Genomic DNA, 25,587 nt, shown 5'->3' with positions numbered 1-25,587 from the left:
AAAGACGTGGATGTACCTGCATTTCCGCTTCTAAAGCTGGATGGGCCGAGACATCAGTGAAAGGGCTGCACATGGGCAAATGAGTGATTCCTGCAGAGGGAGACAACTTGCCCAGTCTGGGACACTTGGCCTCTCCCCCTCCCAGAGCTCAAGAACCAATGAAATTCCCAGGCTGCTCAGGAAAATGAGATTTGCCAGAAGTTTTATTTGCATCTTATTTTGGGGGAAGGAACAAATAACTGAACAATACTGAGAAAATCATTCAATAAGCAATAAAGACTCCACAGACACCTGACTTCCCAGAAATTTCAGACCTCTCCCCACCACCCCATGCAGAAATGGGGAGAAAATGCCTCCCAGGGCGGCAATTTCAGGAATAATCTCAGTGTGCAATAATGTGAACGGAGCCCTGGGCTGAAAACAGGGACAAGGAACTTCAGCTAAATCCTTCAGCCTGCCCCTGACAGAGATAGCCGGGAAGGGATGGGAGAGGGTTAGAGAATACTGCAATACAGTAATAATAATAATGTCACTCGCCTGGTGCCTCCATCTTATTGAGACACACGGCATACATGTCAATAGTGGTGCCACTTGATTCTCTAGGGAATTGGGCAACTGTTCATTGTCCCCATGATTCTTCCCATCTCTACAGATGCAGAGAGAAGAGGAGGGGAAGTGGCCGGCACTAGTCTGTATGGCGTTTCATGGGTGGTGTTAGAGAGGTCCTGGTCTTGTATCTTTCTCCACAGATGGAACATTGATAGGGGCACTCTCCCGTGTGCCTTCTCCGATGGACTTTGAAGCCAGATTTACTTTTGAAGCTCTCCCCACAGTCGGGGCAGATATAGGGTCTCTCTCCTGTGTGGATTCTCCGATGGTCAGTAAGGTGATGGCTGTGACTGAAGCTTCTCCCACAGTCGGGGCAGTTATAGGGTTTCTCTCCCGTGTGGACTCTCTGGTGTACAATAACGTCGGAGGTGGAAGTGAAACTTTTTCCACACTGGGGGATCAGTAGAGTCTCTCGCCCGTGTGAGTCCTCCGATATCTGGTCACATGCCCTCTCTGAGTGAAGGTTTGTCCACAGTCAGGGCATCTATGCCATTTCTCTCCCGTGTGGATCGTCTGATGCGTAATAAGGCCTGACCTCTGACTGAAACATTTCCCGCAGTCAGGGCACTTATGGGGTCTCTCTCCTGTGTGGGTTCACTGATGTCTAATAAGGATTGATTGGTCATTGAATTGTTTCCCACACTCAGGGCAGTTATAGGGGGTCTCTCCCGTGTGAGATCTCTGATGTCTAATAAGGTGTGATCCAGAACTGAAGCATTTCCTGCACTCAGCACATTCAAACCGCTTCTCCTTAGTGCAGGTTCTCGCCTGGATCGTGGCCACAGTGGGATCTTCCAAACGTCCCCCTCGGTGAGTGGATTCATCCAATGTCTTCCCTGGGGGGTTTCCCTGCTGCTTCTCTGGCCTGCACTGAGTTTCTGGGGCTTGTCCCTGCCCAGGACTCTGGGGATCATCCACTTCACACCTTCCCAACAACGTCCCCTTTGGTTCCATTCTCTCAGGACCTGCTGGACAAGGATTCTCTTCACTCACCATCTCATCACCTGCTGGGACAGAGAGAATCCGGACAGGAGTCAGTCCCTGTGTGGGGGGAATGGGAAGGTCAGAAAATGGAATGGGGAAGTGGGGACACAAACCAAAACAATGGCTGGGAAGAATGATATCCGTTTAACCAATTTCTCACCTCTGGGGATGTTTCTCAGGATCTCTCTAGCCTGGGACCCTTGGACATTGGGGACCCATGGCTCTTCCCCTCGGTCCAGCTGGGAGACCGCACTGGGCTTGGGAATTGGAAAACCTGCCCCGGGAAAAGAAATGAAGTGAGAGCTGAGTTTTACCGTTGTTCTCAGACAGCTGTTTCCAGGTATGCTGGGTGAGTGGGTGCCCTTGTATAAACCAAAGGGATAGGAAGTGTTCCTGGAGAGCCTTTGGGGAGGGCAGAAGGGGATTCTGGGATCTCCACTCACTGGGGGATTTTATGACTCTGGTACAGCATCACTGTGCAAACTCTTTACACCTTCCTAACCATGCTGAGCCTGGGACTATGGGACTGATTCTCCTGAAATCTAAGGGATCAGGGAAGAACCCTGGGGAGAAGCCGACCTGGGCATGTCAAAGATGCCCAGTTTCTAACACCAAGGGGACAGGAATCCTTAACCAGTGAGATCACGTTCTCATAGTTCTCCTGCATGATGTCCCTGTAGAGAGCTCTCTGACCCGGGTCCAGCAGGGCCCATTCCCCCTGGGTGAAATACACAGCCACCTCCTCAAAGGTCACCGGCATCTGTATCAACAACAAGAGTCCCCCACTTACAACCTGCTGTCCCAGCCACAGTCCCCCCAGCTCAGTCACAGAAAGAGCTGGGAACATCCCCCTCAGCCACAGAGAGAAGGAACAGTCTCGGGGGCTGGGAGGAGGGGTGAAATTTCAGAAAGATTAGATGAAAAGCATGATGTTACTATGCTGAAACTGAGATGCCCAGAGCTGCCAACTCTGGTGATTTTATCCTGGATCTCACAGTGCTTATCTGGGATTTGAAAAATTTCTCATGATCGCACCATTCCTGGCAATGAAATCGCACATTTTCCCTTATTCGAAATGGCCACCTTCTCCCATTGTGAGGGAGGGCCTGATGTCAAAATGCCCTTACTCAAGATGGCCACTATTTCACTACCCTTTGGCATGTGGAAGAGAGGCTGTCCCGAGTGAAGGTGGCCACCAGCTCCCATTGTTTTCACAGAATCATAGAATTATAGGACTGGAGGAGACCTCGCAAGGTCACGAAGTCCAGTCCCCTGCACTCATAGATTCATAGATATTAAGGTCAGAAGGGACCATTATGATCATCTAGTCTGACCTCCTGCTCAATGCAGGCCACAGAATCTCACCCACCCACTCCTGCAATAAACCTCTCACCTATGTCTGAGCTATTGAAGTCCTCAAATCATGGTTTAAAGACTTCAAGGTGCAGAGAATCCTCCAGCAAGTGATCCGTGCCCCATGCTACAGAGGAAGGCGAAAAACCCCCAGGGCCTCTTCCAATCTGCCCCGGAGAAAAATTCCTTCCCGACCCCAAATATGCAGGAGGTCAGACTAGACTATCATAATGGTCCCTTCTGACCTTAAAGTTTATGAGTCTATGAGAACATGTGCTGGGTCATCATCTGAGAGTGCTATAACATGAAACATATGGCAGAATGCCGGTAAAACGGAGCAGGGAACATACAATTCTCCCACAAGGAGTTCAGTCACAAATTTAATTAATGCATTATTTTTTTAATAAGCATCATCAGCAGGAAGCATGTCCTCTGGAATGGCTATCGAAGCATGAAGGGGCATACATCTGTTTAGCATATCTGGCATGTAAATGTCTTGTAATGTGGTCGACAACAGTGCCTTGTGAATGCCTGTTCTCACTTTCAGATGACACTGTAAATAAGAAGCAGGCAGCATTATCTCCTGTAAATGTAAATAAAATTGTTTGTTTTAGCGATTGGCTGAACAAGAAGTAGGACTGAGTGGACTTGTAGGCTCTAAAGTTGAACATTGTTTTGTTTTTAGGTGCAGTTATGTAACAAAAAAAATCTACATTTCTCTGCTGCACTTTCATGATAAAGTAATTGCACTACAGTACTTGTAGGAGATGAATTGCAAAATACTATTTCTTTTGTTTATCATTTTACAGTGCAAATATTTGTAATAAAAATAATCTAAAGTGAACACTGTACACTTTGTATTCTGTATTGTAATTGAAATCAATATATTTGAAAATGTAAATAAAATCCACATTTTTTTAATCCCAATTAATTTTTTTGAGTTAATCACGTGAGTTAACAGCCATTAATTGACAGCCCTACTAAAAAAACCCTGCTCTCGTTTGGAAAGGGCTGCTGAGTATCACTGCAAATCCTGGCTGAGGTGCACTGGGCCTTGCAGAGTGGACAGGTCTCTGCCCGGGACCCTGGCTCACTGGGCAGAGGACACAGCATGAAGAAGCAGAGTTGGATCACTCTAGGGCAGCGTTTCTCAAACTGGGGTCTGCGGACCCTGGGGATCTGCAAGGGTACTCCAGGGGGTCTACGGGCCCCACGGATCAACTCCTCCCCGTCCCTCAACTCCTTCGCCTCCCTCCCAGCATCTCCTGAATGCCGGGGAACGCTGCCCAGGGCTGAAGCATGTAACTTAGCTTTGCAGGGCCCCCTTTGGTATGGGGGCTCTGGGCAATTGCCCTGCTTGCCATCTCCTAATGCCAGCCCTGCACTTTGGACCCCCCTAAAACCATCCTGTGACCCCCCAGGGCGGGTGCAATCACCAGGCTGAGAGACAGTGATCTGGATGAATTGGTACCACCTAGAAGACCCCTGTGTACACCCAGGGATATGTGTGCCCCTGGTGGAGAACCACTGCTCCAAGGGACTGTTTAAAAGCTAGGGGGTGTAGCACCGATCCTGTGGATCTGTGACAGCAGCTAGGAGGCAGATTGAGGAGGGTGCAGGGGGATAAGCGGGATGGAGGCAGGAGGGAGGCCTAAGATTGGACGGGGATGTCGGGAGTGCAGGAGACAGAGGAAGGAGCTCATAGGGGGATGTCTTTGTGCAGGAATGGGAACAGACCAAGGCTTAGACACGGGGATGCGTGGGCAGTGGGGAGGCAGGCTGAGGAGGGTGACAGGGATTTGTTTGTTGCAGGGGACTGGCAGGAGAAAGCTGGACTCTGCACAAACCGCCCCTCCTCACCCCATCTCGGTGAGTTCCAGAGCTGCTGCCCTTAGTTCAGAGATGGTCCCTGCAGCCTCAGATCTCAGAATCTGCTCCCTCTTAAAGGGCACACCACATTTCAAACCAATACGCACCTGCACGAGGATTGTAGAGCACACAGAATCACTGACTTTCACACAAGAAGCTGTTCTCCTCCTTAGCTAGGGGAGTCAGTGTTCCCCTGTGCATCTATTGGCATGGCGTAAAAGCCAGAATGGCATTTTAATAAATACAATTATTGCACAAAAACAAAAATGCATCCGATGAAGTGAGCTGTAGCTCACAAAAGCTTATGCTCAAATAAATTTGTTAGTCTCTAAGGTGCCACAAGTCCTCCTTTTCTTTTTGTGGATACAGATTAACATGGTTGCTACTCTGAAACCTGCACAAAAACACTGGATCAAGTTACAGACACCTAAGAACAACATTTCAGTAATAGGAACCCACTAACAACGCATGGTTATTAGCCCATTCCAGCCCAGAACCTTTCAAAAGGACCCAGAACACTTGGTTCCGAGGCAGCTTGGGAACCACGCTGATATATTTATAATGAACAGAAGAACACGAGACTGCAGAAAACCGCTTCTGAGCCTATCTTCAAGTGCCCATGCTGGGCAGCATACAGTTTTATTAATGACAGGTTTCAGAGTAACAGCTGTGTTAGTCTGTATTCGCAAAAAGAAAAGGAGTGCTTGTGGCACCTTAGAGACTAACCAATTTATTTGAGCATAAGCTTTCGTGAGCTCCAGCTCACGAAAGCTTATGCTCAAATAAATTGGTTAGCTTTATTAATAAAACCAAAGTGCCACAGAGAAACAAAAATATAACAGACTGAGCCACAGCAACATTTTCATAACTAAAATTAACTTAGAATAGAGCAAATACAGTTAGCCAAACTTGAGAGCATTTCACTAATAAGAACTGATTAATAGTGCACTGTCGTTAGTCCATTCCAGTCACATCCATGTTTGGATCGTCTGTAGTCTCAGAGAATAGGGAAACAGAAGCTCATGTTGAAGCACTTTCTGCCAGGGCTATTTCTAGACCCACACATATAAATCCCGCTCTGATTTCATATGAACTTTGCCCATCACAGACCTTGAACCCAGCATCAGATAAAAACCCAGATTGCTCAGCTTTCTCTATAGAAAGGGCCAAAAATCTAATCTGCAGGGGAAAAAACATATCTGTGTCAGGCTTACACACACACACACACTTTTCTTTAATGCGTAAGAACAGCAAAACATCAGGGCAGGCCTTCACTCCGGATTGGCAGGTAGTGATCGATCTATCGGGGATCGATTTATCGTGTCGCGTCTAGACATGATAAATTGATCCCCAAACGCGCTCCCCGTGGACTCTGGAACTCCAGCTCATGAGAGGTGGAAACGGAGACGACGGGGGAGTGGCAGCAGTTGACTCGCCGCCGTCCTCATGGCCAGGTAAATCGACCTAAGATACGCCAACTTCAGCTACGCTATTTTGCATATCTGCCCCCACCCAGTGTAGACCAGGGCTAAGCATCCTCCTGGGTTGAAGAAGAAGGTTAATGTCTCCCTGCTGGACCTCTCTAGTTCCTGAGGGCGAATCTGCAATACCTACACTTGCGTGCAGGGCCCTACACCTGACACTCCAGGTAAGGCAGCGGAAGAGAGAAGTGTCAGGGTGTTTGGGCCTCTGGAGCTGTGTAAATGAGGAATTTGTAGCCCCTCCGCAGCCTTCCATATTGACTCATTTTGTTACCCCGAAAAATGGATTCTTGGCCATTCCAGGAAAAACCTCCCTGTTGCCCCCTTAGGCTGTCCTTCCGGAGGTATACGTTTCCAGGGCTGTTAAGAGAAACACTAAAGGACCCGGATATAACAATCCGATGAAGTAATTGATACAGGCAGTATTCTTTTCCAAAACAGTCTCCTTTTATTAACGAAGCTAGTAATCCCTCATACACTACAGTCTAAAAATCCTAAACAAGGCACAAAGACCCTTACCCAAATCCCCTAGTGCAAGTGGAAAGAGCATCAAACTACAATGGCACGCTGTTTAAACGAGTCTAAGCGAAGCACTTTGTTACAAATCGGCAGTTTGCAAACAATCGCTGGCAGCAGGTTTTGAAAGCGCTTTAAGGATTACATAGGTCCATTGCAATCAATAACAGAGTTTTCTGCATTCTTATAAGCACACACACACACACGCCAGTCCTATATACTATCCTGCTCTATAATTTAAAACAGCCGGCTTCCTTTATAAATCCATGGGTACCCCTTTAACTTGCAGTTGCTGCCTGCTTCTCTGCCCTGCTCGCAGCCGCTTTCCTCACTCTGTCCTGCGTTCGTTACTGTATCACTGTTGCTGCCTCAGCTTCCTTCAGACCTCGAAACTGTCTTTCCAGCTGTTCTTCTGCCCTCTTGGTCGGCCTGGCGCTCTCTCCCTCTGGCAGCTCTTCCAGCAGTTCTTGCTGACTGTCAATTCCTACCTCCGTCTCCCTGCAGCTGCGCTCTCTCCAAATCCATATCTACTTCCTGGCAGCTGTTTTTTTATTCTGCACTTTGGCTCCTTCCTCATAGGTCTTTCTGTTCTTAGCAGCCACTACCTCATTCGCAGATGCTCAGTATCAGCCATTCTCTCCCAGCGATGACGGACAGCGCTAATCTGTAGAACTAGTTGTAACCCGTCTGAGCAGGCTGTGACCAGTCAGCTACTGACCTCTCTCTCACCGCTCATCCCACACATGCAGAGTAGCCATTAGCCTGGCAGAGGCTGGCCGTTGTTTACCTCTGGGTAATGATTCTGCCGACCCCTACACACACACACAGCATTTTGCCATCTTAGAAATTGCGGGGTTTCTGTAGAGTGACCATATTTCCCAAAGGGGAAATGGGATACCGTGTGAGGCTAGCCAAAGCCCTCCCTCCACCCCTATGCGGGGCTGGCCTGAGCCGCTCCCCCCGCCCCCTCCCCCCCCCACGAGGCTGGAGCTGGTATCGCAGCTCGCCCCCCATGTGAGGCTAGCATTGGCATTGCTGCTCACTTGAGCTGCTCCCCTCCCTCCTGTTCCTCCGCACCCTACATTTTGGACAAAAGTGGGAAACTTGTTCAATCGGCAAGAGCAAACGGGACAAATGCCCATTTTTGCTAAAAAAAAAAAAGTCAGGATGGCCGGAACAAGGCTTAAAAAAAGGACTGTCCCGGCAAAACAGAGCACATGGGCACCCTAGTTTTCTATCCGCTGAGGAGTGGCAGTTCCCATCTTAGTGTGAAGTAGCTCTTGCTTGTTCAGAATAGAGATCCGGCAGACAGCGTGGAGGCTGGAGAGTTTCCCTAGGAACAACACCTGTCTCTTCCTTTGTATATATCTGATAAAGATCAAAATGCTCAAGGAAAGCTGGTGTCTCTTGGTGCCCTTGAAGGGAGCAGGGCAGAAGTTCTCAAGCTGTGGGGCCCACCTCCCTAAGGAGGCGTAGGCATGCACCAGGCAGGGTGACATTTAAATTTTTTGTTTGGCCCGGCAGCTCCGGCGCCTGGCTGAGCTATAGCTGATGCTGCCGCTAGACGCCACTGTTGAAAGCGCTCAGCTGCTAGGGTAGGACTGCTGTTCTGGCTGCCCCCAGTAGATGCCATGGTAAGGCTCACTGGGTCCGGCAGAGAGAGGTTACTCCTTGCCTGTGCAGAATAAGAATGCTGCAACCCATGTGGACAGGTGGAGCACAGGTAAGGGGGCAGTGGAATCAACTGCCTCCTTTCATTTTCCTGCTCTCGGGAAGGATACGTGCAAAGGTGAGCTAAGTGTGTGGGGAGAAGGGCACAGGCACAGACCCAGGAGAATGTGCATTTTCTTCTCCAGCCAGCTGCACTGCTTATATGGAGGGAGCTGTGGGGGCAAAGTGACTGCTTCCAGTGGGCCAGTGAGAGTGGCGGTGGGAGAGAGTGACGTTGCTAGAACCACCATTTAGATTTGTCTTTCAGCCATCTCCCTAGTGTCTGCAACTTAGGAAGTCACTGCTCAGGGAGAGATGGAAACTTTACTCTCCCAATCAAAAAAGAAATCCATCAAAGTATAACTCCCACCCTTTTCCTCTGAGTCTAACTCTGGCAGGTTTTCCATCACATGAGACAAATTGTAACAACTTCAGAGAGGGAGTTTTGGTAGGGGGTGTGTGGGGGGGGAGGGGGGGGAGATGGTAATTTTGTTGAGGCATAAATGTCCTTGTTTCTCTTCCACACACAGACATGAGCTACACGTCCATCATGATACTGTACCAGATTTAGGCAATGTTTACCACTATTTCTGATCATGCAGAAAATTTGCACCTGCTTTTGGTTGGTACCGTTTAGTCAGTGAAAAATTCTGGCAAGCTCAAGATCATGCATGAGAGAAAGAATCTGAAGGCTCGTTCCATTCCTGAAACCATTTCTCTTCTAGAACTAATTCTTGACTACAGTTTGCTGTTTACCCAGTATTTTCATCTGTGCTCCCCTGAAGTATGGAGCCCTGGCATTTCCCGCCGGCTTGCAGCTTTCAGTCGGTATCAAAAATGCACAAAGCCACGGAGCGGGTATGGAAATCCCACGGGCGCAACTGATATGTGGAGTAAAGAGCTCCAGAATAGGCCTCTCAATTTCTAGGTCCCTTTTGTGGCTGCCAATAGTTCAGCTGGTAGTGAGTGCCACGTAATTGCAATACAGTATTCCCTTTTACTCACCCTGCTCTATGATCGGTTGCCTCTTGACAGCTGTCCAGCCGGCAGCATGTCTGACTCTTCACTGTGCAAAGCATGATTTGTGCAAAGCTTTGAGGAAGCTTTAATGAAACCTGCAGTTCATAAAGTGCACAACTGTAGTAAAATACATGGTTTAGTTTTTATTTTCTCCAGCATGAGTAGATTAGTTTATATGAATAAATGGGGACCACTTTCACCAAAAGAAAGAGGGGAGGAGGGATAGCTCAGTGGTTTGAGCATTGGCCTGCTAAACCCAAGGTTGTGAGTTCAATCCTTAAGGGAGCCATTAAGGGATCTGGGGCAAAAATTGGGGATTGGGCAGGGGGTGGGACTGGATGAGGTCCCTTCTAACCCTTATATTCTATGAAGAAGCACTGGACTCTGTGACATGATGTACCTCAAAATAGCACCCTGTAACCCCCATATTCATTATACATAAATGGCTGTGATATTTCATAAAAAGCATGCCATGTAAGGTATCGTATGAGAAGTCATGATCTACTGAAACTCATTGGTCTGCCCCATTATGCATATCATTAATGTGTATGCAGTTATGAGTTTTTGCTGTATGGTTGGTACTGAAACACGTTGTAAGTTCGAGAATCTCTACTGCCAGGTGGGTGTTAATCAGCCACTAATCAACTTTATGGCTCAGTTGCACAAGCCTGCACAATGGGGGTTTACTCGTTCATGGCTGATCTGGGATATGTCTGGGCAAGTGTCTTCTAGGCACATGAACAGGGGTCGGCACCACCATGTTGCACGATGGACCCTTGACAAAATCACTGGACTTAGTGACAGACATTGGAGAGTGGTTATGTCATTCAGTCATTCAACCCGCAAAATAGCACACAATTTTCCACACTGAAAAACCCCAGTAACCTAGCTAGCTAGCTAATAATAACAATAATAATCATAAATTCAACTCACTTTAGCGGTTTTGAATGTACCTCACCACCACAGCTACACTGAAGTCCTTTGTGCGGGGGGGTGGGGGGGGTTGAAAGTGGGGGGGGGCGCAGGCTCTGGGAGGGAGTTTGGGTCTAGGACCAGGAGGAGGCTCCCTGCCCTCAGCAATTTATAGTCTAATAACCAGATTCCAGTATTGTCTAACCAAGTGCTTAAAACACCAAATATTACAAGGCTTGTGATAAAACCATGAGAGTTGGCAACTCAGATTTTGATACCCTTCCCCAAGCTGAACAGACACTTACTCCACTAGACAAAGTGCCTGCCCCCATACATGCTTTCAACCTCCCTTCTCCAAAACAGACAGGGGCAGGGGGTTGGGGTGCGGGGGAGGGGGCGTGGTGCTGGATGGGGTGGGGGGAGCACTCACCTCCAGCAGCTCCCCACAAGCAGCAACCCGTGCCGTGCCTGCTTTTGCTGGCGGAGGCTTGGCCAGGCAACTCTGTGAAGGTCATGAACACTGCCTCCATCTGCAGGTGCCGCCTCCCGCAGCTCCCATTGGCCACAGTTCCCGGCAGCCTAGCCAATGGGCTGGGAGCTATGGAGTCAGCACTTGGGGAGCGGGGACAGAGACAGCGTGCAGAGCCGTCCGGCTGTGCCTCTGCCACTCCCACCAGTTACAGCAGCAGGGACGGGGTCAGGCAGCTTCTTGAGCTGCCAGAGATGAGCACCCCCCATGCGGCACCCCAAGCCTCCCCAAGCCCCCACCCCGAGTTTCCTCCCGGACTCAAACTCCCTCCCAGAACCCGGCTGTGCCATGCAGCCTCTCCCACCCCAGCTCCCTCCTGCCCTGAGCCCACAGACCTAAACATTTTTATGGTGGACACCTGTCTCAGTGTACAGACACATTGCCGACCCATGCACATGGACTGAGAATATAAACTGAGGGACAGTGGCATTGTGTCTTGGTCTTGCTCCCCCCCCCAACTCTGGAATCAACAGGAACACTGAGAACACAACAACTTCACCTACGGAGACTGGTCTAGGTGAAAGAAGGAAACCTGTGTATTATGAACTGTAACATCCAGAGGCGTGAGGAAAATTGCTGCTGTAAATACTGCCTGGTGTAATAAGGTTTAAGATTTAGATTGTGCATTTATCTTCTACTTTCTTTGGTAACGATCTCCAACCTTTTTATGCCTATCACTTATAATCACTTAAAATCTATCTTTCTGTAGCTAATAAATCTGTTTTATACATTACCTAAAACCATGTATTTTGCTTGAAGAGCTTGGGAAACCTCAGCTTACAAAGGTTTACAAATGTTTTTGCATATCCTCTCCACATCGAGGAAGGCACGGACCACAAAATAAATACAAAATACAAAATACGGTCAGGCTTTTGAGCAGGGCAGGATGGTACAGCTGTGATGTGCAAAGCTGGGGGGTAATTGGCTGGTGCCTTTCTCTGTGTGATTTGTGAGTGGCTTTGGGGTATTCATGCAATCTAGCTGGGTGTGGGGCTCCACATGCTTTTGTGCTGAGTAACAGCGTATGGAGGTGTCTGCTGGTTGTCACTAGCAAAGCATTGTGAGAGACAGCCCAGGCTGGAGAGTTAAGGGGGCACAGTGATACCCTATTTCCAGGTTGCACCCCAGGGATCCCGTCACAGACTCTCCCAGCCCCTAAACCCCAAAATGGAAAGCTGTTCCTGTACAACGATGAAAGGCAAAAGGTTAGAAAAGATGACTGGAGTTATGATCAATACAAATGGATCCACAAAGAAGGTATCTTTCGCCAAAGGCGGATCCTCTGGTAAGGAAGACATGTTTTTGAAGAGTGATTGATACAGATGAAGTTATGTTTCACCGATATGGATATTAAGTTCCTGATGAATGTGTGGACAAGCTGATTGTTCATTCTTTGGGACAAGATGAAATACCTGAGCTATGTGTGTCCTGTGGAAATATGAGAAAATATCCCTTGAGAGCTCATATTCATACGCTGCCATCCGTATTCTCAGAAGCCATGGAGTGGAAACATTTAGGCCTGTCTAAAATGTACCAGTGAAAAACTGCATAATCTGATGCTTCACCTGCCCATAAGAGAGTGACACTAGGCAGCTAAAAAATAAACTAATGTATGTGTAACCCTTCTGCCATGTGCAGTCAGCAGCAACCAGGCCAATTCAATATCTAGAGGTTCCCTTTCAACAACAGAACACAGAACAGGCTCAAGCCCCCATCCAGTAACTGGGAAAATTACACACTATCTCTGGGCACCTCTTAGAGGCAATCCTTCCCCAGAGTCTCAGTGTAGAAAAGAAACTTTTACTGAAAGGAGGGAAGTCACTTGACATTAATCAGGGAAAATGCTGCAAACAGGATTCATACTCATGAAATTGTGAGCAGGACGCTGACCCCAGAGTCCATGGAGCAGAGTCTTCTGCCTCAGGTTCTTGAGTTCTACAACCAAAAGTTCCTTTACCATGCCCCCCACTACTCCCTCACCACACCCTACTCACAGTGGTTGTCCTTGGTCAGTGAGGACCCAGAGTGAAGAAGTGCATCTGTGTGAGGTCACCTCCCACCTGGGGGTGTGGGGAGAAGGCACCTTGCTTGCGCTGCCCTCTGAGCACTTGCTCTGGCTGGCCGCCCCGCCAGTTGCCGTTCCACTCCACTGGCCACTCTACCAGCTGCTGCATTGCACACTGTCACCTTCTGCTGCCACTTGCTTCTCTACTGTGACCTCTCCAAGTCAGCCTCTTGAAGTTCCCCCCACCCCCAGCTATTAGTGACTTTCAGCTCTCAGTGATTATCAGCTCTTGAGGGGGGGAACTTCACTGCTGAAGCATGCTGGGCAGAAATGCTGTCCCACAACCAGTGATTTCAGCTTTAGTGAGCACTTAAAAAAATGGAGCCCTACTTAGCTCTATCTTTGAACCGTGGGGAGAGGCAGGTTAAACCATGCCTGGGACTCAGAGAGAGAGCCAACACCTTCTGGCAGGGACATCTGTCCCCACCCCCTCTTATTTTCACAGGGGTCCAGCCTTCAAGCCTCTGGTTTAGCAAGTTCATTTCAGTTGAGGGTGCCCCCCTCAATCCAGACAGGCTAAGCAAAGATGCTGACTTTTACTTCCCCCACACCCGGGTGCTCCACCTTCTCTCTGCACTGAGGGCCCATCTCCTAGGGCCCTGCCTTCACTCCACCTGTTCCCATCCCCACAAGGCCCCCACTGGCTGCTCACTGGTCTCCACCCTCCCCCAAGCTGCCGATGGCAGTGCCACCTATCAGCTGTTTGGCATTGCCCCCAATTAGCTGCTGGGAGGGGGGAGCTTGAGCTTAGCTTGCCCCCTGTCCCCGGCTGCTGAGCCTGGGCAGGAAACGGGCCACTGCTGCCTCCCAGCCAGGCTCTCTCAGGCAGAAGTGGCTCCATCCTCGTTCCCACCCAGCTTGCAGGGAGAGTGGCCAAATGTGTGGTGGGGAGGCGCTGTGAGAGAAGGAAAGAGAGTAAACTCCCTTCCCCTCAGGTAATGTCAGGCAGGAAGAGAGCTGTGACCCGAGGCTGCATGCAGGGTGGGGCGGGGGGTGGCACTGTGCAGGGGAGACACATGGGGTGGTCACATGTCCTCCTCCCCTTTAGATTGTGCCCCGCCCCGTCTAGGGAGGCACTAGCTGTCTATGCAGCCAGGGGACCTATCTCAGGCTTCTGCTCCGCAGGCATTACATTTCTGTGTGGAGTATTTCCAGGCTGCAAAGCTCCCTGCCTTCCCTGTGTTATTCCCAGCTCAGACAGTCTGCCCCAGGGCACCTGCTTGCTGTCTCTTCAGAGACTGAAAACAGTGTCTCTTCAGAGACTGAAAACAGTGACTGTCAGCAGTTACGTGTCACCACACAGTTCCTGCTATACAACCCTATTTTAGTCTTCACGTAAAAGAACTCCAGAGAAAACATACTGAAAACAATGAACGAGCCTTCATGCATGCTCATAAGCTTACCAGAGTACACCTGAACCCTTGTGGAGGGGAAGGCAAGACCCAAAGATCAAGCTCAGAGGCCAGTAGAGCTGCAAGAGCAAAGATATAGATGTACCTGCATTCCCACTTCTAAGGCTGGATGGGCTGGGACATCAGTGAAAGGGCTGAACATGGGGGAATGAGTGATTCCTGCTGAGGCAAACAACTCGCCCAGTCTGGGACACTTGGCCTCTCCCCCTCCCAGAGCTCAAGAACCATTGAAATTCCCAGGCTGCTCAGGAAAATGGGATTTGCCAGAAAAGTTTTATTTGCATCTTATTTGGGGATAAAAAACACATAATTAATAGTGAGAAAATAATTCAATGAGCCATAAAGACTCCACAGACATCCGAATTTCCAGAAATTTCAGACCTCTCCTCATCTCCACCATGCAGAAACAGGGAGAAAATGCCTCCCAGGGCGGCAATTTCCAGAATAATCCCAGAGTGCAACAATGTGAACTGAGCCCCTGGCTGAAAACAGGAAACCCAGCTGAACCCTTTGGCTCGGTAAAAGTCTCCCTGGGACACAGAGCGCTGGGAAGGAATGGGAGAAGGTCAGAGAATAATGCAATACTGTAATAATAATGTCAAGCTCCCGGTGCCTCCATCTTCCTGAGACACCCAGCACACACGTCAACAGTGGTGCCACTTGGCTCCCTAGGGCACTGGGCAACTGTTTATTATCCCCCCGTTCCTCCGATCGCTACAGATACAGAGAGAGGAGGAGGGGAAATGGCCGGCACTAGTCTATGTGGAGTTTCATGTGGAATATTAAGGAAGTCTTGGTCTTGTACCTTTCCTCACAGACAGAACACTGATAGGGGCACTCTCCCGTGTGCCTTCTCCGATGGACATTGAAACCAGATTTTTGTCTGAAGCTTTTCCCACAGTCGGGGCAGATATAGGGTCTCTCTCCTGTGTGGATTCTCCGATGGTCAGTAAGGTGATGACTCTGAGTGAAGCTTTGTCCACAGTCGGGGCAGCTATAGGGTTTTTCTCCCGTGTGGACTCTCAGGTGTATAATCAGGTCTGAGGTACAAGCAAAGCTTTCTCCACACTCTGGGCATCCATAGGGTCTCTCGCCCGTGTGAATCCTTTGATGTCGAGTTACATGTGCACTCTGAGTGAAGGTTTGTCCACAGTCAGGGCATTTATGGCATTTCTCTCCTGTGTGGATTCTCTGATGTACAATAAGGCCTGATCTCTGACTGAAGCATTTCCCACAGTCAGGGCACTTATGGGGTCTCTCTCCTGTGTGGGTTCGCTGATGTCTAATAAGGTTTGATTGGTCATTGAATTGTTTCCCACACTCAGGGCAGTTATAGGGGGTCTCTCCCGTGTGAGATCTCTGATGTCTAATAAGGTGTGATCCAGAACTGAAGCATTTCCTGCACTCAGCACATTCAAACCGCTTCTCCTTAGTGCAGGTTCTCGCCTGGATCGTGGCCACAGTGGGATCTTCCAAACGTCCCCCTCGGTGAGTGGATTCATCCAATGTCTTCCCTGGGGGGTTTCCCTGCTGCTTCTCTGGCCTGCACTGAGTTTCTCTGGCCTGCCCAGGACTCTGTGAATCATCCCCTTCACACTTTCCAGGCAATGTGCCCTTTGGTTCCATTCGCTCAGGACCTGTGGGACAAGGATTCTCTTCATTGCTCTCACTCACAGTCTCATTGCCTGCTGGGACAGAGAGAGAATCCGGACAGGAGTCAGTCCCTGTGCTGGGGGAACGTGAGGTCAGAAAAGGAGAACAGGAAAGTGGGGAAACAAACCAAAATAATTGCTGGGAACAATGACAAATCAGGAGTTGAATCCCGCCCCCTCCCACCCAAAACCTTTCCATGAAGAAAGAGAGAAGGGGAAAATCAGCTACCTACATGCACTGTATTTGATGTTTTCAAAATGTTGCACATGTCTGTTCCATTTCATGTCTATTCCAATTTATGGGTGTGAATGCTGAATGCACTGTAATTGGAGAGTTTCTGTAGTGGTACCCACTGGGGTGGCACATGTGCCATACATGCCCTCATGCATCCAGGTGAGGACATGAAGGACAGAGCTCCCCCTGCACCATCTCAGTTCATTTGCACCATAGAATCATAGAATATCAGGGTTGGAAGGGACCTCAGGAGGTCATCTAGTCCAACCCTCTGCTCAAAGCAGGACCAATCCCTAATTTTTGCTCCAGATCCCGAAATGGCCTCCTCAAGGACTGAACTCACAACCCTGGGTTTAGCAGGCCAATGCTCAAACCACTGAGCTATCCCTCCCACCAGGATCCTGTCCTAATGGACTCTGAAGGAGAAGGGAGCAGGGCCGGTGCTGGAATAGATATGTGCAAGATGCCCTGGAAAACAACCAGTACAGGTATGTATTTTTTTTCTTTGAGTGATTCTGTATGCCTAGTCCACTTCAGGTGACTCCCAAACAGTGTTCTATGGAGAAGGGTTTGAAGTCTAGCTGTTCTGTAATTGCTTTTCAGAATTTCCAAAGCTAGCACAGTCTCTGGAAGTGGCTGAAGGGGCACCGTGCTTGGAAACAGTGTGAATTGAAGACCAGGTTGCTGTCCTGCAGTTATCTGGGATGGAAATATCCTGTAGGAAAGCTGCCGAGGCTCTCACACAAGATGCTGTCAGCTTGGAAGGAGGTTTTAACTTTGCAAGATCATAACTTGTAGTGAATGAGAGGTGATCCTCCCAGAAATTCACCGTATGGGAACCTCCTGTCCTCTCATTCTCTCCATACAGGAAACAAAGAATTGTGGCAAAGACTGAAACTGTTTTGTCCTGTCCAGATAAAATGCAAGGGCCAGCAGACATCCAGCAAATGTTTCTCCTCAACCTTACGTGAACATGGTTTGGGGGAAAAGGGAGGGAAAAAGATGGTTTGATTGAGATGGAAATCGGTAACCGCCTTTGATGAAGAACTGTGGATGAAGCCTTAAAGCAACTTTATTCTTATAAAAAGAGTACACCAAGGGGTGGGGGGAGTGATATGAAATTCATGCTTGTGGTTTCCAAACCCTTCTAGTAGAAGTAACTGCCACTGGAAAGGTGATCTTAGCTGATAAATCAGGCAGGCCACTGGTCTGGTATTGAACCAGATAGCCCTGCTTTTCTAGAGCACTTCCCCATCCAGTACTCAGACAAAACTGGTTTTGTCCCGTATCAGACAGGAGATGCCATACTGAAGAGCGCATCGCTCTACCCCTGACAGTGTGTCCTTGCATGCTGGTGAGTGTGGGGTGGCGTGTTCTTAAAAATTCCACCCCCCACGTGCAGTGAGCTCACACACACCATGCATGAGAAGTCACACTGGTGGGGTGGGGTCATGTCAGCAAGAACAGGCTCATGACATTCTGGGAAGTACCAGAATGTCCTGTTTTCCGGGACTGCATGAGTGGCCACCCATGATTTTGTGGGTGTTGGTCCTGCTTTGAGCAGGGGGTTGGACTTGATGACCTCCTGAGGTCTCTTCCAACCCTGATATTCTATGATTCTATGATTCTAAGTACTGAAGAGGACAAAAGCCATAGGCTCAAAGGGAGATCCTGGGGAGGAGACAATGCTAATCTCTAATCTCAGGGTTGTTGGCACCGTAACTTGAGAAAAAAGACTAGTTATTTCTTTCACAAATCTTATTGGCAGAGTGTGTCTTCTCTGCACAATTAGCCTGAGTTATAAGGTGAGTCTTACCCCTTACTCAACTCCCGCCCACACAAAACTCTCTTAAAAAACAGTCTGGAGAAGCCAGCCCAGAGGTTGGAGGGATGCTGCATAGGCTCTAGTACAGCTATTGCATGCACTCATATGACACGGGGTTTATCGGCAACATCATTGAGATCTATGTCTAGATCTACCGTTGTGGTATCTCCACTGAATGCTCTATTTTGTCACCAAAAAATGTAATGGAGAGAATCCAGATCTCCCTCTCTAGAACAAGATATAGGGTTCTTCTTCTGAATCTGATAATGAATATGGGCAGTCGGTGGCCATCGGTGGTGTGATACTAGGAGGACTCACCAGAGTACAGCCTCTGGATCTGTGCCTCTTGGCGGTAGGTTTTAATGTTGGTACTGATGGCTTGAGTCATATAGGAACAATCTGTGTAGAAGAAACCGGTACTGGAGGCTTTGAAGAGGCCGAGAATGCCATGTCTGATGGTATTGGTCCTACACATGTTCTAGCCAGTGATGAGGGCATCTCCAACTGTAATAAAGGCTGTCCCTATGAGTAATCAGAGTTGGACCTTGTTGCACCAAAGGGGAATCCTGCACCCACAGACAGAGCAAATCTCATGACATTGCATGAGCATCAGGTGTCGTGGGTCACAATAATGTTTCTGGCAGTACTGAAGTTGATGCCTTTATCACATTGTCAGAGCCATTCTCAAGGAAACATGCTCTGGTCCTGGAGTCAATGGCTGGATTTCCTGCTCTGATTGACTGTCAGCACCGGGCAACAGCTAATCTCTACCTGCTCTCTAACCTTGTTACCTGAGAGTTCTCATGGGGACTCTGCTGAGGCTTTTCAGCTCCCAGGGTCCAGTTCTGAAGAAGAAAAGGTCTTTGATTTATAAGTGAAGTCTTGCTGTGAGACTGACTTACAGCTCTTACAGGATATGGTGAGATAAGGGGAACAAAGATCCATAGGAAAACTCCTGGCCTAGGACAAAGTACTGGACTCCAGATGACTGAGGTCTGAGAAGAGATGTACAGCACACTCCACCTTATGTCCCTATATTTTTGTGTTCTTTTCTTGAAGGATCTACAAATAGAGCATTTGTCTCTAATGTGCCCCTCACCGAGTGTGAGGGTTGTTCAGTGGATTAGACACCCTGCAAGTGAGACAGTGCTGAATTCTAGGAGAGTTTGACATAACCAAGCCCCTAGGTACCAGGTAATAGAGCCGCAGAGAAAAACAAGAAAAAACAACTTTATAAAATAAGAAAGAACCAAATCTCTAGTGGGAAAAACATGGGTGCACAATAAGTTACTAGAACTATTTACAGAAAAAAGTCTCCTCGGAAGAAAGAAGGAAACCCGTGAACAACAGCCGATGGAGAGCTCTGACCACCAGCCACTGCAGGTGAGAAGGAGCTGTCTGGGTGCTGGGTGTCTCCACCTTTTATTCCTTTGCCTGGATACATGAAGACATGCATGGCAAACTGACAGGAACCACCAGGGAAAACTCTCTGGCTATAGGTCACTCAGCTCTCACACACCTGGAAGGAGAACAGCCAATTTTGCCTCCACATCCCATCTGAACACTCAGGGGGCAGGGAGCTACTGTCAGGAGTCTGTCAGAGTGAGTGGAAAGCCATGAATTACGTCTGCCAGCAGGACACGACACATGCCAGGCACAGTCCTGACCTGGGGGCATTGAGTTAGAATCGGAGGAGCTCAGAGGGCCTGCGTGGGAATCCCAGCACTGTAAGTCAATGACGGACGGTTTCCACATGCGTTTAACCAATTTCTCACCTCTGGGGATGTTTCTCAGGTTCTCTCTAACCTGGGACCCCTGGACATTGGACACCCATGGCTCTTCCCCTCGGTCCAGCTGGGAGATCATGCTGGGCTTGGGAATTGGAAAACCTGCCCCGGGAAAAGAAATGAAGTGAGAGCTGAGTTTTACCGTTGTTCTCAGACAGCTATTTCCAGTGTGCTGGGTGGATGGGTGCCCTTGTATAAACCAAAGGGATGGGAAGTGTTCCTGGAGAGCCTTTGGGGAGGGCAGAAAGGGATTCTGGGATCTCCACTCACTGGGGGATTTTATGACTCTGGTACAGCATCACTGTGCAAACTCTTTACACCTTCCTAACCCTACTCAGCCTGGGACTATGGGACTGATTCCCTTGAAATCTAAGGGATCAGGGAAGAACCCTGGGGAGAAGCCGACCTGGGCACATCAAAGATGCCCAGTTTCTAACACCAAGGGGACAGGAATCCTTACCCAGCGAGGTCACATTCCTGTAATTCTCCTGCATGACGTCCCTGTAGAGGGCTCTCTGACCCGAGTCCAGCAAGGCCCATTCCCCCTGGGTGAAATATACAGCCACTTCCTCAAAGGTCACTGGCATCTGTATCAATAACAAGCATCCCCCACTTACAACCTGCTGTCCCAGCCACAGCCCACCCCGCCCCAGCTCAGTTGCAGAAAGAGCTGGGAACATTCACAGAGAGCAGGAACAGTCCTTGGGGATGATGGGGAGGGGGCTAATTTCTGAAAGATTAGCTTAAAAACATGCTGTTACAGTGGTGAAACCATGACTCCAGTAATTTTATCGTGGGTATCACAGTATTTATCTGTGAATTGACATGTGTGGTCTCAGCATTCCTGGCAGTGAAATCGCACATGTTCAACATGGCTGGCCTCTGCCATTGCTTTTGTGATAGTGGAGAGCCTGATGCCAAGATGCCCTTACTCAAGATGTCTTCCATTTCCCCACCATTTGACGTGTGGAAGAGAGGCTTCCCCTAGCGAAGGTGGCCACCAGCTACCATTGTTTTCACGGAGGCTGAAGCCAGGCTCTCCTGGGGGGACGTGGCTGGGGCTCTGGAGTTGGCAGACTGAGTACAGAGCTAGAGGCGGGAAGAGGAAGAAACAAGTGGACGGCGTGTGTGTGTGGGGTGAGCTGGCAGACTGGGAAGGTCACAGGGGACGTGTGTGTGGCGGGGCGGGATGCAGAGGAGGGCATATATTTGGGGTGGCAAACTGAGGAGGGATGAGGGGGACAACAGGGAGTCAGTTGGCAGGGGAAGGAGGATTTGTGAAAAATAGAAAGAAAAGGGATGTGTGTGGGGAGGAGCTTAACCAGGAAGAGTGCAGGGTCACTGGGGTGGGGGCAGGCTGGGGGGGTGCAGATGGATGCGTGTTGGGGTACGTGTGACCAAGTGGAAATTTTCTTTAATATTTTCTGTGATTCCTACGTGCATGTCTCAGTTTTCCTCTCTACCTTGCATAGCTACCCAGTGGGTGCAGGAGGGTTAACACCTCTTCTGGAGCAGCACAGAAGACATGCAGGGGGCCGGGAGTGTGGGGGGTGTGGTCATCTTGCTGTCTGGGGTGGAATGACTGGGCCATTAAAGGGCTTGCTGGAAACCAACCCCCAGATCAATGGAGAATCTGAAAAGACAGCGGGAGCCCCAGTGGCTGGGACACACCCCTGGCAACCAACGACCCAGAGGAAGGAGACTCCCCCCAACCTCCCCCATGGCTGGACTGGGAAGATGAGCTGAGGCCCCAACTGGAAAACAAAGGGGAAAGGTGCCAGGTGGCAGGGTTAGGTGCTGCCTTCTGGAGAGACATGGAGCTCTCACTTTGGACTGACAGAATCTGTCTACACAGCAAAGAGAAACCCGCTGCTGGCCTGTCCCAGCTGACTTGGGCTCATGAGGCGCTGGCTGAGGGGCTGTTTCATTGCTGTGTAGACTTCCAGGATTGGGCTGGAGCCCCAGCTCTGGGACCCTCCCACCTCACAGGGTCCTACAGCCTGGGCTCCAGCCCAGATGTCTACACAGCAATGGAACAGCGCCACAGCCTAAGCCTCATAGCCCGAGTCAGCTGGCACAGGCCAGCTGCGGGTGTCTAGTAGCTATGTAGACACATCCAAAGAGACAGAGCCGGTAATGGAATCCATCACAGCTTGGCTGGCTGATTGCACTGGCCTGGCCAGGACGGGCTATGGCTAAACCTTAACCATAGCTTCTCTCTGCTAATCTCAGGGCTTCCCCATGCTGGGTCCCGGCTCAGTAGTAAACCCTGCTCTGTTTGGAAAGGGCTGCCAGATGTCACTGCAAATCCTGGCTGAGATAAACTGGTCCTTGCAGAGCAGACAGGTCTCTGCCCAGGACCCTGGCTCAGCGGGACTCGCTGGGCAGAGCTCACGGCATGAAGCAGCAAGGCTGGAGCCCAGACCCTCGTTCTTGGTGGCGGTGAGGCCGTTATAGAAGAGTGGGACCACTTGGGGGTCTGGCCAACTGAAGGGGATCCTCCAAGGAGCTTTTTAAAAGCTGGGGGGGTAGCATGGATCTTGTGGATCTGCGACAGCCACTAGGAGGCAGACCAAGTTGCGTGCAGGGCAGTGAAGGCAGAAGGTAGGCCAAAGATCGGACAGGAAGCATGAGTGTGGGCAGGAGGCAGATGAAGGAGGTCACAGGGGATGTGTTTGGGAAGGGGTGGGAGCAGACTGAGGGCTGGACAGGAGGATGCATGGGGGGTAAGTGGGAGGTGGGGAGGCAGACTGACCCTTAAGGGCACACAGGGATTCATGTGTTGTGGGGAACTGGCAGGAGGTAGCTGGAAGAGGCCCCGGGAGGAGGGGAGGATAAGCAGCAGTGGATGGGATACGGGAGGCAGAATGAAGAGGATGCAGGGGGGTTACTTGTGGCAGGGAGGTGGGTAACCAGCTGAGGAAGGTGCTGCAGGTGTGGAGGTCCAGGGAATAGGCAGCAGACTTGTTACCCCAAAATAGGTTTTGGGTGCCCCTAGGTAATGACCTGCCTGTTGCTCCCTTAATCTGTCCTCCCCAAGGTATAAATTCCCAGGGTTGTTAAGGCAAATACTAAAGGACACAATATAACCTTCAGATAAAGTAATTGACACAGGCAGTATTCTTTCCTAAACAACAGTGTCCTTTTATTAAAGTAACAATGCCTCCTACAATCTAATCTAGAAATAGGAATCAAACAAATCCCTTACTGCAAATTACAAAGCATTGAAACTGCAACAGCATACAGTTTAAATGATTCTAAGGAAAGCACTTTGCTAGAAATGGCCAGTTTGTAACAAATTGCTGACAGCATTTCTTAAATTGCTTTCAAGTTTGCATAGTTAGCTTGCAATCGGTAACACAAATGTATGCATTCTTATAAACTCAAAAACACAAATCCTATATACTATCCTACACTATGTCTATTCTCTACTATAATTAAAAGAATAGCAGGCTTACTTTATAAGTCCATTGGTATCCCTTTAAATCGCTCTTATAAATGCTTTGGTATTTTTCTTTAATCGCTATTGCTTTTCAGTTCCTGGTCAGTCAATTTTGCTCCGCTCTGTTTTTCTTTCTCTCTCTCTGAAGCACCTTTTTTAATATGTTTCCAGTAGCTCTTCTCCGGCTTCCCTGCCTGTCCCACTTTTCCTGATCGACTCTCTCTTTTTTTCTAATCCAAACCCTTCTGCATGCTGGCTCTCATCTAGTATACCTTTCTAGTCTTGGAAGCAATTACTTCATTTGCAGATGCTCAGTATTCACCACTACCTCAGAGCTAAAAGAAAGAGGAGTACTTGTGGCACCTTAGAGACTAAAATTTATTTGGGCACAAGCTTTCATGGGCTAAAACCCACTTCATCAGATGCATGCAGTAGAAAATACTGTAGGAAGATATATATGTTCAGAGAACAAGAAAAGATGGGGGTTGCCATACCAACTCTAACAAGACTAATCAATTAAGGTGGGCTATTATCAGCAGGAGAAAAAAAAACTTTTGTAGTGATAATCAAGATGGCCCATTTCAAACAGTTGACAAGAAGGTGTCAATAACAGTAGGTGAAAAATTAGCATGGGGAAATAGTTTTTAGTTTGTGTAATGACCCATCCACTCCCAGTCTTTATTCAAGCCTAATTTAATGGTATCCAGTTCGCAAATTAATTCCAGTGCTGCAGTTTCTCATTGGAGTCTGGTTTTGACGTTTTTTTGTTGAAGAATTGCGACTTTTAGGTCTGCAATTGAGTGTCCAGGGAGACTGAAGTGTTCTCCTACTGGTTTTTGAATGTTATAATTCTTGACGTCTGATTTGTGTCCATTTATTCTTTTGTGTAGAGACTGTCCGGTCTGGCCAATGTACATGGCCCCTCTGCCATGACCAGTAAATGGTCTCCCCAACTTCTGCATATCCTGCTCCCTCCCCTTTCCACTGCACAGTCAGGCAAAAGCCCTGCTTCCACAACCCCTTGACAATCCCCTACCTGAGCTGGCTTCACGGAATCCATTTCCCGTCCCTTGGGAAAAGGTGACAATCTGGAGTGAATCTGGAGCGAAACCTGGTTGTTACTCTGCAGCCTGTCAGGGTGAAAAGGGCATTGAAGAGGTTTCAGAATGGGCTTCAGTTCACTCCCTGATTCCACTGCCCAGGCCCTACACACTTGGGGCTGTCTACACTGGCAAGTTACTGCGCTGAAACTTTCTCGCTCAAGGGTGTGACAAATCACCCCCGAGCGCAGCAAGTTTCAGCGCAGTAACTTGCCAGTGTAGACAGGCTCCTAGTGCTGGAAGCTACGCCCCTCGTGGAGGTGGTTTTCCTACAGCGCTGGCGCCGCGACCGCATTATAGCATTAAAACGCTGCCGCTGTCAGTGTAGACAAAGCCAGACACTTAGACTCTTCACGCTGGGAAAACCCTCCCTCTTTTCAATTGCACTGGTGACCGGGATCATCCTGTGAACTTGCTCCCACCATCATTTTCCAGGCATTCCCCTCCTGCCCATCCCCCAGGTGAACGTGCAGATGGCGTCTGTGGCACAAAAGCAGCTTTGTGCACATGGAAACCTCGCAGGGGATTGCCACATTTTGGGGGGCCATGAGTGTCTATTTTGCCTCTGATTTCCTGGTTTCTATGGGAAGCCACTAAACCAACACTCCCGCCCTGCCCCTCAGGGGCAGTCAATAGGTGGACCACGGACCACATCTGGACCCACCAGAAGCTTTTGAATGGATCGCAAAATCTTTCTATTTCCTTATTATTGTCGCTATTGTTATTGCGGTGTGAAAAATGTTTGGGGTCTGGCAGGGTCTGTGGAGAAGAGGGGGCGGGGCAGGGTCTGTGGGAGGCAGTCTCTCCGCATGGGGGCGGGGTCTGTGGGGGAAAGGGGGTGGGGCAGGGTCTGTGGGAGGCGGTCTCCCCCCATGGGGGTGGGGTCTGTGGGGGAGTCTCCTCAGGTGGGGGGCAGGGCAGGGTCTGTGGGAGGGAGTCTTTGCCCCACGGGAAGGGCAGGGGGCGGGGTCTGTGGAGAAGAGGGGGCGGGGCAGGGTCTGCGGGAGGCGGTCTCTCCTCATGGGGGGGCAGGGGCGGGGTCTGTGGGGAAGAGGGGGCGGGGCAGGGTCTGTGTGAGGTGGTCTC

At 49.4% G+C, this 25,587-nt stretch overlaps 1 protein-coding gene and 1 pseudogene across 8 annotated transcripts in view; both read right to left on the bottom strand.

The window, feature by feature from the left end:
• Nucleotides 1–185: 185 nt before the first annotated feature.
• On the bottom strand, nucleotides 186–24,503 carry LOC144929137 (uncharacterized; annotated as a pseudogene). Its single transcript, XR_013634449.1, has 3 exons — nucleotides 24,438–24,503; nucleotides 1,754–1,867; nucleotides 186–1,616 (listed from the first exon to the last, which is right to left on the bottom strand). The product of XR_013634449.1 is annotated as an uncharacterized LOC144929137 (transcript).
• LOC144929069 (uncharacterized) overlaps nucleotides 1,547–25,587 on the bottom strand; it is an 84,025-nt gene continuing 59,984 nt past the window's right edge. The window contains exons 2-8 of one of the 7 annotated variants that reach the window (XR_013634446.1): nucleotides 24,438–24,531; nucleotides 20,420–20,546; nucleotides 19,948–20,061; nucleotides 15,266–16,148; nucleotides 11,718–14,519; nucleotides 9,528–9,637; nucleotides 1,547–1,613 (exon numbers count right to left, since the gene is read on the bottom strand). Coding sequence is in view for 5 of the 7 variants with exons in the window: in XM_078848043.1 (XP_078704169.1) it covers nucleotides 15,214–16,148; nucleotides 19,948–20,061; nucleotides 20,420–20,546; nucleotides 24,438–24,531 (1,270 nt within the window). In the remaining 2 variants the exon portion in view is untranslated. The other 6 variants (XR_013634445.1, XM_078848045.1, XM_078848043.1 and 3 more) reach the window with 6 other exon arrangements.

Source organism: Lepidochelys kempii, chromosome 11 (assembly GCF_965140285.1).
Source record: "Lepidochelys kempii isolate rLepKem1 chromosome 11, rLepKem1.hap1, whole genome shotgun sequence".
NCBI classification, from domain to species: domain Eukaryota; kingdom Metazoa; phylum Chordata; order Testudines; family Cheloniidae; genus Lepidochelys; species Lepidochelys kempii.
The sequence above is the reverse complement of the archived record's forward strand: the minus strand, read 5'-3'. Positions and strand labels throughout refer to the sequence as shown.